This window comes from Rhinolophus sinicus, chromosome X (assembly GCF_036562045.2).
Source record: "Rhinolophus sinicus isolate RSC01 chromosome X, ASM3656204v1, whole genome shotgun sequence".
Taxonomy (NCBI): domain Eukaryota; kingdom Metazoa; phylum Chordata; class Mammalia; order Chiroptera; family Rhinolophidae; genus Rhinolophus; species Rhinolophus sinicus.
This window is the reverse complement of record NC_133768.1, coordinates 46,125,932-46,142,384: the sequence shown is the minus strand read 5'-3', so window position 1 is coordinate 46,142,384 and position 16,453 is coordinate 46,125,932. Positions and strand designations below refer to the sequence as shown.

Genomic DNA, 16,453 nt, shown 5'->3' with positions numbered 1-16,453 from the left:
ACAAACTTATGGATACAATGTTCTTTATAAAAAATGTTTTATAAGGGATTTTCCCTTCTTCCTTCTTAATTTCCTCTACCCTCTCTCTTATTAAGTAAATAATCCTCCATGGGATGAAGGTAGGGCAAATTTGAGCTTAACAAGTCTCGCAGTGTTGGCGATAGTTTCCCCATTAAAACACAGGTTTTCCTGCTATTCATCGCCCTTAGAGTTGTCTGATTACATCATCTAACCCTTAGCTTTCTATGTAATCCATTATCTAATAACCAAATTCGAAACATGATTAAATATGGTTAGCATTAAGCACTGCTTACTACGTACCGGCTTCTGTAATAAGTGCTTTAGATCTACTTTTTTGCATTTACTGATCACATCTTATGAAGAAAGGTACTATTAGTACCCAATTTTGCAGATGCATAGGGAGGTTAAGTAATACGCCCAAGGTCAGAAAGTTAACAAGTGTAAGGAAAGGATTCTGTTCCAGATAATTTTTCTTAATTACTGTGTATTGTCATTTTTTAAATCATGGTCATGTGGGAAGGTGATGGGCTTTTCCATAAATGTCTCAGTTTACAACATGACCTGTAATTTACCTGTTTTTTCCCTGTCCTCTCCCTGTTCACAGTCCTGAGTCTAAGCAACAATCCTGCCTTGTGTATTTTACCTGCTCTGAATCTGATACAGCAAAAATGGAATTCAAAGTGCTGCTTTGGATCTCACTGCTGAGAAATAGACAGCACACTACTCCAGTATTAAGAAAATCATCACAATCAAGTGCTGTATAGCTTCAGATTCTAGAAAGTAAGGGAGAGGGGGAGGATGGAGACCACTCAATTTCCTCATTTTATATGTTTCCAGTTCAGAAACCTGAGCCTTAAAAGAGCTGGGGACATGACTTTCCCAGAGTCATACATGTACCAAGTTTACATGCTGAGAAACTCATTTAGCCATACAGCTCCAAAAGCTACTTCCTGCCTCAACTTGCATACTTAGTGCTATAAAGCAATGTAAGTAGCTTGTAAATACCTGAATTAATAAATTACTTTGAATATTAGAGGTGGATTGTTTGCTGTTGTAGGTATCCATGGTTAAAAAAAACAAACCCAAAACCAAAACACACTATCCATGAGCATGGTATGTGCTCCCATTTATTTGTATCTTCTTTGCTTTCTCTTCAGTGTCTAATAATTTTCTGAGCACAGGTCTTTTACTTTTTTGGTAAAATTTATTCCTAAGTATTTTATCATTTTTTAAGCAATTGTAAATGGGATTGTTTTCTTCATTTCTCTTTCTGATAGTTTATTATTGGTGTATACAAATTCAACTGATTTCTGAATGTTAATTTTGTATCCTGCTACTTTACTAAATTAATTTATCAGTTCTAATAGTTTTTTTGGTGGAGTCTTTGGGTTTCTCTCTATATAGTATCATGTCATCTGTGTATAATGACAATTTTATATATAGTCATGGGCTATGGAGTACAGCATAGGGAATAGACACAATGGAATTGCAATAGATACATATGCTGTCAGAGGGACAATAGACTGGGGGAGGGGGATTATCACTTTGTGAGGGGTGAAATGTCTAACTGTTACATTGTTTTGTACACCTGAAACTGAATAAAAAAGAAGAACGCTTCATTGGTCCCTTTTCTCCTCCAGTTTTGTTGAGGTATATAAATCCAAAACACTGTATGCACCCTTATGTTAATTGCAGCATTATTTACGATAGCCAAGATATGGAAGCAGCCCAATTGCCCATCAATAGACAATTGGATAAAGAAATTGTGGTACATGTATACAATGGAATCTATATCTATATCTATATCTATATCAATATCATCTATATCTATATCTATATAAAATCTCAAGTGGGATTTATTTCAGATATGAAATATTGGTTCAACACTGGAAAATCAATCAATGTACTGTCCACCATATCAAAAGGCTAAAAAAGAAAAACTATCTGATCTTATCAGTTGATATAGAAAAAGTATTTGACAAAATCCAACAGTTTTTTCATAATAAAAACTCTCAGCAAATTTGGAATAGAAGAGGGCATCCTCAACATGATAAAGAACATCTACAAAAAAATCTTCACTTAACATGGTACTTAATAGTGAGAAATTGGATATCTTCCTCAAAATACCTCAAGGCTGTTTTCAGAACTAAGGTTGACATTTGTAACACTGGAAAAAATAACTTATTTCACTCTCTGAATTTTTCCATTTTAGGTTCTCTCCAAGTTTTACTTTTAAAAACTCTAACACTGGTTATCAAAGAAAATGAATACTAATCTAAATTTTGGATTATTAGACATACATTGTATATTTACTAGGCTGTAAGCTTGAGAGTATGGTGTGACATTTTTGTCTTTGTGTTTTGCTACATAACAGATACTCATGAAGTAAATGAAGGGAGTAAAAAAAAAGAAAATGCTGTTCCCTCTGCTTTGAATCCTTCTTGCTCTTTTCTAATAGTTTAACTTCTGCTCATCTCTCAAGATTCTTATATCCCTTCTTCCTGGTAATCATCATACTCTGCTACAAGCCTTGGTTTTCTTATTTGTCTTCTCTACCAGATTGTGTGTTGCTTGAGAGCAGAGGCCATGTCTTTTTATCTTTACATCAACAGTGCCCAGTGTACTACTTGGCACAGACAAGATGATCAACAAATATTTTAATGAAGAACTGAGATGTCTCTAATCACATGTACCCTCTTTGGGGGCTTATTATTTTCTTTGTTTTCCCATTTTACTTTTCCTATTATAAGTATTTTCCTCACATTCCCACAGGCTAGATTATGAGCTCCCTGAGCACTGAATATTGGCATTACAGTGTTCACAGCTCCAAAAACTGTGACTTAGTACACAACACTAAAAAGATGCTGAATGATAGAATAAAAGTAATGGATACCTGTTGAACACTGGCCTGAAGGAGATCTCCAAGACGCCCAACCAGGTCAGAGAAGTTGGGTCTCAGGGTGTACACACTGTGCCAGCAATCAAGCATAGTCTGGTAGCTGAAGATTGAAAAAAAATGCCAAGAAAGTCTCCATTCCCCATTCACATTGATTCTCTAACTTTTCCTATGGGTGACACCTCAAATCATATCTTCACAGTTACCCCTCAACCCATATTCTCTGCTATGGTCGTAGAATGAGGTTTCTGAAAAGTTTGCTTGGTCCGTACCTGTTCATTACTCCTATGTCCCCTTCATGCCCACTTGTTGCAGGTCTGTATGCATGTAATCAACCTTAATTAGTCCACTTATAACCCCTGAATATTTAGAAAGCCATAACTTAAGGAGAACAACTTAGCATTTAGGTTTGTTGCCAAACTCCTTTGGCAGTACAAGAATGATGTGGATGGGGAGATTGCTACATTTGTCATGAGGCCAAGTGGCTTCAAATACTCTTGGACTTTAGGCTCTCCTCATGATCTAGAAGCTTATATAATTGGAGTTTGATCTTCAAATATCTTTATACATCTTTATAAAATGGTGTAAAAATGCCATCATTTTTAGATTTTAAGCAGCAACACTGGAATCCAAACCTGTTCTTTCCAATGACTTAGGCCAATAAGCCATCAACTAAGTAGTAAATACAGTTTTGCTGGAATTGCTGTTGATTAAAACAATTGGAAGCCATTAACTTATCTATACATCTCTGTGATGTTACAGGTCTTCAAATCTGCTTTTAGCACCTGTTGTAATTGTGTAGATTCAATTAGTGATCCAGTAAGAGATCCCAAGAACTTGGCTCCAGTTTGGTGTAACGTGTGTCACCATATCTCTGCCAGAAGCCCAAGAGAGGCTGTTCTGGGAACTCAAGATTCTGGATGGTAATTTTTATTCAAAGTTTTGAAAAATAAACATGTAAGTATAGAATCTAAGGCTAGAAGGGACCTAGCCAGTGCTATGGTTACATCTAATACATGAATACCTTCTACAACTTATGAATTTGATGAAAAATGTCAGTATATGCATCTTCACATGAAATTTGTATTTCTAGATTCTTAGATCATTTTTCAATTATGACAGGCATACATCAATTTATTTTGCCTTTCACCTCACAGATATTGCATTTTCATCAACATCAAGGCAAGATACTCCAACAGAAAAAGATTACAACTTGCTGAAATCTGTTAATGGTTAGCATTTTTTAGCAATAACATATTTTTAATTAAGGTACGTACATTGCTTTTTTAGATATAATGTTATCACACACTTAACACACTACAGCTTAGTGTAAACATAAATTTTATATGCACTGGGAAACAAAAAAAAATGTGTGACTTGCATTACTGCAATATTAACTTTATTGTGAGGGTCTTGAACTAAACCCGCAATAACTCTGAGGAATATGTGTACATTTGAGAAGTGCAAAAGAAGTGCCTTGGCATTGAATAAAATTTCATGTATTATCTTCTATTATCTGTTATGTTTACTTTGACTCTTTTATCCAAATTAATTTTGTCTGATGCCCCTTAGCCTGAAGAATAACTTACATTTCAGGAGTGGAATACTCAGGAGCTCTCATTCGTGTTCCCTCCTTCAGCTGACGGCAGAAATCTTCATCGATTTGCACTCCTGGGTATGGTGAGGCACCTGGGATATAAGAAAAAACATATATCCCATTCATTCTCATGAGATAAACAACCCATCAAGATCGTATAAGGCAGAGACCTAAAGAGAATTTTGAGGAGGGACAAACAGCTCCAGATCTACATAGAGCATATGACATAAGACTTCCATCTACCTTGGCAATTCAGAGACCTGACATAAATGATTCTCCCAGAAACCATATTTATAAAGTGTTTTGAGATGAAGGTAGGGGTTTTAAAAACCTACTGATGACTTTCCATTGACTTGGCAACAATTTCATGCCTTTAAATAATATATTCAGCCATTTCCCTGTAATTTGCTGGAATGTAACCCACCTTTCTTTCTTTCTTTTTTTTTTTTATTAAATTTATTGGGGTGACAATTGTTAGTAAAATTACATAGATTTCACGTGTACAAATACCCAGGAGAGGGATTGCTGGGTCATATGGTAATTCTATTCGTAATTTTTTGAGGAACCTCCACACTGCCTTCCATAACGGCCGCACCAGTCTGCATTCCCACCAACAGTGTATGAGGTAACCCACCTTTCAATATAAGATGGGTAATTTTGTTTTTAATCAAACAATATCTGCTTTTGCAGTCTCTGAATGCCCTTTCATAGCATACTTTAACCTATCACATTCTATTGTAGTCCAGGTCTCAAGAGCAACAAGGAAGCAGATTTCCAGCCAGTGTGGACATCTGTCTCAAACTTGGGAAATTTAGTCTTGGTGGCATCCAAACTCGAAAGAGAAATAAGGCCTGAGAGTAAATTTCAAGTTGATAAATGGAAATTTTAATTACAAATATGTTTTATGGTAAAGGAAAAGTACATTTCCCAAGTTCAAATCACAGTTTAAAGTAGATTAAGAGATTACAAAATATTAAAGCACAAGTCTCTTTGAACGCCTATGTCTGTGCATGGGTAGGCTACATTTCAAAAGTCATGACTCTTATTTGGTTGCTTCTATTCAATAGTTCTGAAAACTACAATACATTTGCTAGGTCTTTAAGATTCAAGACGGTGTCAATATTGTTAAAATTTCATTTAAACAATGAGTATCTATAAAAACTTTTTAGTGTAAGTCATTTGTACCCCACCTAAATCTCCAAAAGTGTTTAAAATGGCTTACAGGTGTTTAAAATAGAAAATTGGAGTTAGAAGGAAAACATCAACAAATAAGAACAACAAAAAACAAACAAACAAACCAAAAAACAAACAAACAAAAAACAAACAAACAAAAAAACAACAACCCAAAGATGAAACCTAGAGTAAGACTAATAAGAATGATGAACTATCAAACTGTATACACTTAATATTTGGAGAAAGACACAACTTTGGTTTCAAGTTTTTAGTTTTTTTCAAGTTAGCTAAACAATAGAAACCTCATCTGTTACTTAACTCAAGGTAACTTGTAACATACTATTAATTTTAGTCACCTCTCCCTTGCTATGTGAAGTAATGTATTATTGCTTACTGTATTTCATTCCAGATTTGGGGACTGTTTTGTTGATGTGATATTTCAGGTCTCATAAGTTAAGATTGTGTCATCTAATCCAATACTTCCAAACCTGTGGATCATTACCTTCCCAGAAGACTGGAGTTATAGCAAGGGGTCTGCATATCCTTGGGGTCATCAGTCATTGTCTGTAACATGAATACTTAATGTCTCATATGGAGTGATAATTACTTTTATAAAGCATGAAGACTGTGATGTAATTCAGGTAATTTGAATTATTTTCAAAAGTTCCTCAATTCAGAGTAGCTTTTAATTACACTTCAAGGAACTAGAACAAGAACAAGTGAAGACCAAAATACAGAAAAAAGGAAACAATAGAGATCAGGATGGAAATAAAAGAAATAGAGATTAGAAAAAAACAATGGAAAGGATGAACAAATGCTGAGCGAAATAAGTCAGACTGAAAAAGCAGAGAACCATACGATTTCACTGATATGTGGTATATAAACCAAAAACAACAAAAGAACAAGACAAACAAATGAGAAGCAGAAACTCATAGACACAGAGAATAGTTTAGTGGTTACCAGAGGGTAAGGGGGGTGGGGTGTGGGAGATGAGGGTAAGGGGGATCAAATATATGGTGATGGAAGGAGAACTGACTCTGGGTGGTGAACACACAATGGGATTTATAGATGATGTAATACAGAATTGTACACCTGAATTCTGTGTAATTTTACTAACAATTGTCACCCCAATAAATTTTTAAAAAATTGATTAGGGACTTAAACTAAGACCTGAAGCTATAAAACTCCTAGAAAAAAACACTAAAGGAAAAGTTTCATGATATTGGAAATGATTTCATGGATATGACACCAAAGCACAGGCAACAAAAGCAAAAATATACAAGAAGGACTACATCAAACAAAAAAGCTTCTGCACAGAAAAGGAAACAATTAATAGAGTGAAAAGTCAGGCTATGCAATGGGAGAAAATATTTGCAAATCATGTATCTGATAAAATATTATTTTCCAAAATATATAAGAAACAACTCTAGCTCAACATACCCAGTTAAAATATAAGAAAATGACTCGAATAGACCTTTTTCTCAAAAAGACATACATGAAAAGGTGCGCACCATCACTTATCATTAGAGATATGCGAATCAATATCACAGGAAGGTATCACCTCACACCTATTAGGATGGCTGTTATTAAAAACAACAACAACAAAACTAAAGATAAGTATTGGCAAGGATGTGCACAAATTATATTTGTTGTATACTTGGTGGGAATGTAAAATGGTACAGCCACTATAAAAAAATAGCATGGAAATTCCCCACAAAATCAAAACTAGAATTATCATAAGATCCAGCAATCTCACTCCTGAGTTTGTATCCAAAAGAATTTAAATCAGGACCTCAAAAAAAAAAATCTCTATTCCTATGTTCATCACAGCCTTGTTCATAATAGTTAATTTTCATAATAGCTCAAATTTTCAGATGAATGGATGAAGAAAATGTGATATATATCCACAAACAATGGAATATTATGCAGCCTTGAAAAACAAAATACTATAATTTGTCACAACATGGATGGAACTGGAAAACATGCTAAGTAAAATAAGTCAGTCACAGAAGGAGAAAAGGACACATACACTGCATGATCAACTTACATGAGGCATGTACTCATAAAATAGTCTAACACAGAAGCAGAAAATGCCATGAAGTTTGTCAGAGAATGGGGAGGTGGAAATGTGGAGTTGTACACTTGTGTAATGTTAGTTATTCAAGATGGATGAGTTTTAGATATCTGCTGTACAACATAGTGCCTATAGTTAACAAAACTGTACTGTGCACCTTAACATTTGTTAATAGGGTAGATCTCACATTAAATGTTCTAACCACACACAGAAATAGCAAAGGGACAAAAGAAAACTTTTGGAGGTGATGGATGTGTTTTTACCTTGATTGTGGCGATTATATGTCAGTATATGAATGTGTCCAAACTCGTAAAATTGTATATATTAAGTATGTGCAGTTTTAAAAATATCAATTATACCTTAATAAAGCTATCAAACAGTATGTATCATACATAAAGCTGTGGTCAGACATATAAAATATATTTACAAGTATTTATTATGCCTAAAACTACAGACAGATACATATGCTTGTCTGGTTTGAGACTTAATAATAGTGTTGTTTCCATGGGTCCTGGATTAAAGTGATCAGTTAGGCAAAAGTGTTTTTTTAAACATATCCATAACCTAAACCACTCTTCCACATTATGCTTTTGCTCATACTCTCCTCTTTCTGAAATACCCTACCCATACCTTTCTCTGAAACCTCCTCCTCAAACTTCATTTTCATTTTCTTATCCTCCAAGGCCCAATTCAGCTTGCTCATTCTCTAAGAGGCTTTTCTACATATCCTTTCTTCCCCAGAAGTAGAAACTCATCTTATCCTTCCTGTGTTCTTTATGTACTTTGTCTGGACTCTTATTATAGGGCTTGTCACAGTCTGTCATGCATTAGAATTAGTTGGGTGTATTTTTCTCTTCCCAACTCAATTGTTAGCCACTGGAAGCTAGGAACTGTCTTACTTCACAATGCCTTTAATGTGGAAGGCACACACCAAATGTTTGTTTAATTAAATTATAGCTCTGATGTAATAAACTTCTAATCCATTTAATTGGTACATGGTTCTTCTTTTTTCTTTTAAAAAGCAATGGTTTGTGATTATGTTAATAGATGCTAAATGAATAGAAACCAGGTTTTACTTTACTCATGTGTCAGAATTTCAGCATATATCATCAAATGTGACATCACGTATGTCAAATCTATTGCCTGGGTTTTCATAATGCTAATTGCTGTGCCTAGTTCTAGGGTTAAAAATAGGCAGAGTAGGTCCATTATGTTAAGTGAAATAAGTCAGAAAGAGAAAGACAAATACCATATGATCTCACTTATATGCGGAATCTAAAGAAAAGAATAAGTGAATGAACTAATCAGAAACAGTTTTGGAAACATGGAGGAAAAACAGAGGGTTGCTAGAGGGGCGGGGTGGTGGGGATAAGGGGAAGGTGAGAGGTTTTGGGAACGTACAGAGGGATAGTGGATGGGGGGAGGGGGGTTCACACAGTGTGAGGGATATAAATGATAAATGTCTAAGTTTTGCTTTGTCTTGTGCACCTGAAACTAATTAAAAAAAAATATATATATGAATAAAAAATGGCAATAAAGGGCAAAAAAAAAAAAAAAAAAAAAAAAAAAAAAAAAAAAAAAATAGGCAGAGTAAAACAGTACTGAGAATTGGAAATTTATGTATTATTGCTCAAAATATAAGGGCACAAAACCAGTTGGATTTTTTTTATTGGGGAATATTGGGGACCAGTGTGTTTCTCCAGGGCCCATCAGCTCTAAGTCATTGTCCTTCAATCTGGTTGTGGAGGATGCAGCTCAGCTCCAAGCGCAGTTGCCGTTTACAGTCTTAGTTGTAGGGGGTGCAGCCCACCATCCCATGTGGGAATTAAACCAGCAACCTTGTTAAGAGCTCCTGCTCTAACCAACTGAGCCATCCAGCTGCCCCAAACTAGTTGGATTTGACCATTAAGTAGCATCTTTCATTAACCCTAGTTGTTGTAGTTGTCTGTTACGCCTACTCAGCCAAAAGTGGGCCTCCCTGTGACTTCTCTTGGTGGAACCAAATGTTAACACTGGATCTTGGTGAAGGTGTTGCTCAACCAGTCAGTATAAGTTCAGTCAGTGGGTACAACTGCAGTCTTGGAAGCAAGAGCTCATTTTCAAACTAGGTGGGTCAAGCTGTGATTTGTTCTTTCCACAAGCAGCCAATTTTTTGAGTGCCTACTGTATAGGTCACTATGATGGTACTCTGAGCAAAGTGTCTGTTAAACAGTTTCCACTTTTTAAGTGGCATATGTAAGTGGGTCAACACCTCCTTAGGAAAACACTCCCAATGCTCCTTGCAAGGCCAGAATAGATCATAATTCTTGGGAAGACTATCTTGGCATGAGGTTGTGGCAATCTTGAGCCTCAGGTTTTGACTAAGCTTTTTAGACCCCTTGCTTGGTCTCTTTCTCTCCCATCAACCTATCTTTTAGATACCTTGAGCTACCATCTTGCCCCTGGTAGCTGATCACAGGGTTGCCTTCAAAGGAAAGTCATAAATCCTCTCAAACTAAATATTTTCCTATTTCAAAACTCGTCTTTCAGACAATAGTTCAGTGGTTACCACAGGGTAAAGGGGGTGGGGGGGGTAGGAGATGAGGGTAAAAGGATCAAATATATGGTGATGGAAGGAGAACTGACTCTGGGTGGTGAACACACAATGTGATTTATAGATGATATAATACAGAATTGTACACCTGAAATCTATGTAACTTCACTAACAATTGTCACCCCAATAAACTTTAATTAAAAATAAAACAAAACAAAACAAAAAACTCGTCTTACTTTCCCAGTAATTTCTTTCAGCTCTGGGTTTGGACTGATTCAACACTCTAGGCTTAGTAAGAATTGGCCCCTGCTCTCTCCCTTCCACCTGATCCTAACCTCAGGACCTGTGTGAAGACTCAGACTTATGAGCCTTCTCCCACTCTCCTCCTGAGCCAGGTATGAGTTTTTCAGCAAAATTCCATCCATTATACTATCATACAAGTTTAATAACCCAAACAACATAGTTACCACAATGTATATGCAAATGAGAATTTACATACGCATGCTGTAAGAAGAAAGGTCTTTTATTTTTATTTTTATGAAACAGTCTACCATTTGGTTTTCTTCTGCTTTTGTTCAGGTATTAGATACAGTATTAGCCACCCATGTCAAAAATCTGAGGTCAGATTGGGGAGACTGGAATTCCAAACTTTGGAGAATACACTAAATATTTGTAAGCCACTTTATAGTTCAAATAGTACTTTAACACAATGACCTTGTGATACCATAATTATTAACCCCGTTTTATAGATGTTGGGACCCAGATTGGAGTAGTTAGTGACCTGTTCAAGTGATACAGTTAATGAGAGGCCACACTGAGATTCATACTCAGATCTGTCTTGAAGTCAGATAGGGCATCTTCTCCATGCTAATATATCTGCTTCAGCTCCATCTAAAGTCCTTACCATAGCCTATAAGGCACCACATGAAATTGTCCTTGGCTATCTCTCTATGCTCATCATCCAGCACTCACCTTTCACCCAGTTCCTTCCAGCCACAACATCTCACTGTTGTTCTCACACATCAAACATGCTCTAACCTCAGGGCTTTTGGACTCACTGTTTGCTGTGCCTGGAATGTTCTCATTCCAGATGGCCAGATGGCTAGCTACCTCTCTTTTTCCTAATCTGCTCAAAAGTCACCCTACATATGTGAAAAGCCTCCTTTGCCCCTATAAGACCAGGTGTATAATATAATATAATATAATATAATATAATATAATATAATATAATATAATATAATATAATATAATATAATATAATATAATATACCGGGTTTTATATTAATTTTTGCTCCAAAGGACTCATTAGAGCTGATTGTCCAGCTAGGTCTTATTTTTGGGGAAACACAGTAGCTGTGTGGCTCATTTCCTCACTCTTCAGGTCTTTACTGCAGCATTTTACTTTCTGTGAGGCTCAACTTAACCACCCATTTTAAAAACCAACCCACATTCTGCTCTATCCCAGTACTCCCTATCTCTCCTCTTAATTTTTCTCCATACTACCCAACATCATTTAAAATGATCTATATTTTATTTAAGTGTTTAAGGTCAGTCTTTTCTGACTACAATGTAGGATCTATGGTGGCAGGGATTATCATCTGCTTTGTTTACTACTGTAACCATAGCACTCAGAATGCCTGGCCCACAACAGTTTCTCAATAAATTATTTGTTGAATAAATTTGATCAATCAGTAAATAAATGAGACCGTTTTTGTTGGTTCTTGGTCACAAGTGTTTTCTGCCCAAATCCATTGTATCCACTACCTGAGGTCTTTCAAATTCTGGGATTGTAGCCAATGTTGACTGGGAATGGTGAGAAGGTGGCCATAAAGAGAAGCACTTACCCAGAGAGAATATTTCCCACAGCAAGACTCCAAACGACCACACATCACTCTGAGTAGTATAAACCTTGTCAAAAATGGCTTCAGGTGCCATCCATTTAAGTGGGAGTCTTGCCTAGAAAATCAAAATGGGAGAGAGCCATGAGAATAACAGCCATAACCCCAACAGAGCCCAAGAGCCTGGGTTTGGGGCTTTATGCCAGGGAACCTTGAACTTACATCTCCTTTCCAGACATAGTCAGGGTCTTTGTAGATGTCTCTGGCCAAACCAAAGTCACAGATCTTCACAATGTTATTATCAGCTAGAAGGATGTTCCGTGCAGCCAAGTCCCGATGAATGCACTAAAGAAAAGGGACAAAGGAGGCTCGGAGAGCTGCTAGGCTCTAGGATGGTGCAGGCTTACAGATTTTCATCCATGAGAAGGGCTGGGTGTTGAGTGTGCTGGAGAAAGGAATGAAAACCCAGAACAGGAATGTGCCTTAGAAGTGTTCAGCCTCAGAAATATGTGTTTAAAGCTAACATTTACTGAGAGACTGATGAGTTCATCTGTTGTGAAATTTGGCTAGGTTCCACTACGCTGGAATGGTTCCTCACATTTGGCTACCACTAACATGTTTTGTCCTTTGGACACTGGGATATTACCTTAGAACATAGATCTATTCTCTCCACTGCATTCCATTGCTAGTGCTCTGGGTCAGAGAGACCCCTCCTTTCCCTCATTTTAACAACTGCAATGGTCCACAAACTGTTATCTCCAGTCTAGTCCCATTAACTAGTACATGGTCCACTCTGGTCCCCAAAGCCCAAACCTGAGCATGTTCCTGCTTAAACATTTTTATCTTGTGACAACTGGAAACCATCAAAGTTAACTTTCTTTGCATGATGTCCAAAGCCTTTCATAATTAATGTCAAGCTCTCTGTTCAGCTACATTTCCTCATCTGCCCCACCTCCATGCATCTTATGTTCTAGTATTTAGAATTATGGAAAATTTCCTAGTTTTCATGTCTTCATGATATTGCTTAAATATAACTTCCTCCGAAAAAAGTACAGATTCTCGAGGCTTCCTTTCATACAGTCACAACACACTTATTTCATACTTCTATCATAGGGTCTATCCTATTTGTTATATGTGGTACCTGTTTTTCTCAGTGAATTTTGAGGAAAGAGAACTTGTATCTTTCATGTCTGTACCTCGAGCTGTTAGCATAGAGAACATAACAACCAATTAACAGATATTTCCTGAAAATTTTTATTTCAATATATAATAACCTGCACTTCTGGCATTAAATATTCCAGCCATTTCTTATATTAGAGTGTGAAAAGTAAGTCGCTAACAACTGCAGGTAGGCAAATGAGTAGCTGTCTGCAATGTGAATGTGTGAATTTTTCAAAGAACAATTAGAAAAGGGAAGACAAACAAGTATAAGAGGAGACTTTAGGGAGAAAAGAAAAAAACAAACTACTATGGAAGCTGGTATCATGGAAATCCATCTCCCTTCCTCCCCAAATAGTGGAAATTAAAGAACAGGAAGAATGAATGCTCACTTTTCTGGAAGCGAGGAACTCCATTCCCTTGGCCACTTGGAAGCTATAGCAGATCAGGTCCTCCAAAGTGAGAGGGTGCTTGTAGAGATTATTTGAGTCTAGAGAAGAGAAAAAAAGGGAATAGAGAAAGGCCAGTTGTTGAAAACATCCTCACAAGCCTGTAGAGATAGCAGTAGGAAGACCTAGAGAGGAAGAAAGTCCTGCCTTCCATAAAATCTTGCAGAATGGGGGCAAAGGTTTTTGACAAAAGGACCTTGGCTGGACTTACTCTACTAAGAACTCATGTGTATTTTTAAGTGATGGGCATGTAATCTTGTAAATCAAATATAATAAGAATGTCTTCTGGGGTTCAAGAGCTCATACCTTTACTGTCTGGTTACCATATATTTCAATTCTCCCCCGCCAAAAAATGAACACACGGTTTGTCCAGATTTCTTTGCCAATTCTGGGTACAAGAGAGAATCTTAAAGATGTCTGTTGGATGCCAAAGTTTGGAAATTTTCAGGAAATTTCCATGATTCATGGTGACAACAGGTCCGAATTTTTGTAATCACAACGTATGGTCACTACATACCACACTCGTTGCTAGATCACCATTCCCCAATTTCTGTCAATAGATGAAAAGTTCAGAAATTCCTTCCTCCCTTCCTGGTGTTCTAACAACACCAGATTGGGATTATAAGGGCCTTTACAATGATTCTAGTCCAAGTTATTGATTTCACTTTACAAGTAGGAAAAACAAAGCCTTGAGATGTGACTTTCCAAGATCACACTGTAAGTACATCAGTGGCACAGTCAGTAATAAAACCCAGGTCTACTAACTCTCAGACCAGGAAATGTTTCAACATGCATTAAAGCCAGACAGATAGCACACTTAATTCATGTGTGACCAAAAGGACAATAAGAGGAATAGAGCAGAACCAGGACCATAGCAAACCAGAAAGATCAGGGGCAACAGTGGATGCCACAGTCAGGCAGAAACCTCAAGCAGAATAAGACAAGTGTCACTCAAAGTCAGTGCCTAAACCTGTCAGTTCAAACCACAGGGGTAGTAAAATGGAAGGGATACTTGAGTTCAACTCCTACTTCTCTTAATTAGCTGAGACAGACCAATATTGAGGTGGTACACACTGGTACAGCTATAATAGTTGCTTACTCTTGAAATATTTCCATACTACTTGGTAAGTAGTTACTGCTCCGAGCTCTCCAAGTGCCCCCACCACTATAGTTATTCCATTCCTGCCCAGACTTTACCCTAATCCAGCAACCCCAAGACCCTGCTCTAGGGCTACATCAGGCATCTATTCTGATTGGCCACTATCTGTGCTATATTTTGCAAAACATTTTAATATCTGTATTAATACTTACATATTAATACCCATTTGTCAATATCTTATGTATCTGTTAAATATTTTGACTAACAGGCAGTATCTGTTAAATATATTTTCTATTATCCCTGTTCTGAGTGTCAGTTTTCTCCTCTGTCTAATTGAGATAAGCATCCCTATTCATCTCACAGGGAAGTCATGAAGCTCAAGGAAAGAATTCATTGGAAAGGACTTTGGAAACTGTAAAGGTCTAGAACAATGTGAGACCATGTCATTGTAAACTACTTCTGATTGCTAATAGAAGTGCAAGTTGAGCTTAGAACCACAAGTCCTCTAAGCTGAGTATCAACAATTATAGAAGAAGGCACATGGTTTTCTACACCACCTCCCACAACCCTGGTCTGACCTTGTTGGGATAGTGGCCTCACCCCTCCAACCCAGCCCTTACCCTCAAACATCTGGTAGCCTTGAGTGTCAGCCAGAAAAGGGCCCCACATACCTACGCGGTGGGTTATTGTAGCCCCCAGAAGGTGGCGGTTACTTTCTTCCTCCTCATCAGATTCACTATAGCTCTTGTCTTCAATGAAGCCAGAGCTGGTAGAACTTCCTGTGCTAGCCACACTCTCCAGACGGTGCTTAATCAGCTGGGTGGGCTTGCCGTCAGAATCATGAAAGATCTTCACATTTTTATCCATATTGATCAGAGCCTGAGAGATTAAATAGAGCCTCAGATCTGGGAGAGACTTACAAATTATCTATTCCACCCTAGTTTATGTTTCCATTGGGAAACTGAGGCCTAGAGAGGTGTGAGGCAATTACTGAAACAGATAGTTTGGGAGGTAGCAACAGTGCTGACTACCAGTCGAGGGCTCTGTTCTCTATGCCATGATGTCAATTGACTCATCCATGATGAGAGGAAACATCCCAGATCTGGCTGTTTAAAGGGTTTCCTTGCCCCATAAGTCAGAAGACCTTCCTAGTACCGGGATATATGATGGCATGTGGTACCACAAAGGGTGTCTGAATACCATATTCCTGAGCTCTGTGCTTAGAAATGGAGAATATCATAAAATGGAGACACCCTCTGTTTTTTTTTTTTTTATCACCATTACTTTACTCCCTTTGTCTTTGCTACAATTAGGGAAGATGAAGGACCCTTTCCCAGGTCTCAGGTGATTTCAGAGAACTCAGGTTCATGGCTATGGAAGAATAAGGGCATGATAGGATCTTAGGCTACCTGATTACTCTGAACCTCATAGTGTAATCTGAGGGTGACACGAACCAAAGATATAATTTCAGCCAATGAGAGGAAAATGCTGAGTAGCCTGTTTCAGAGAAACCTCAGCATTGGAAGTGACTTCAGAGATCACTGAGTTTAAATTTCTATCGGATGCCTCTCCTCTCCTCCCCTCCCCTCCCCTTCCTTCTCTCTCTCTCTCTCTC

At 37.3% G+C, this 16,453-nt stretch overlaps 1 protein-coding gene across 1 annotated transcript in view; it reads right to left on the bottom strand.

Annotated features, from left to right (window-relative positions):
* Positions 1 to 16,453, bottom strand: part of LOC109436875 (vascular endothelial growth factor receptor kdr-like) — a 315,706-nt gene that overhangs the window by 50,865 nt on the left and 248,388 nt on the right. Inside the window, exons 22-27 of the mRNA XM_074323230.1 lie at positions 15,510 to 15,717; positions 13,683 to 13,780; positions 12,355 to 12,477; positions 12,139 to 12,250; positions 4,507 to 4,606; positions 2,915 to 3,020 (exon numbers count right to left, since the gene is read on the bottom strand). Coding sequence (XP_074179331.1) covers positions 2,915 to 3,020; positions 4,507 to 4,606; positions 12,139 to 12,250; positions 12,355 to 12,477; positions 13,683 to 13,780; positions 15,510 to 15,717 — 747 coding nt within the window. The remainder of the gene's footprint in view (positions 1 to 2,914; positions 3,021 to 4,506; positions 4,607 to 12,138; positions 12,251 to 12,354; positions 12,478 to 13,682; positions 13,781 to 15,509; positions 15,718 to 16,453) is intronic.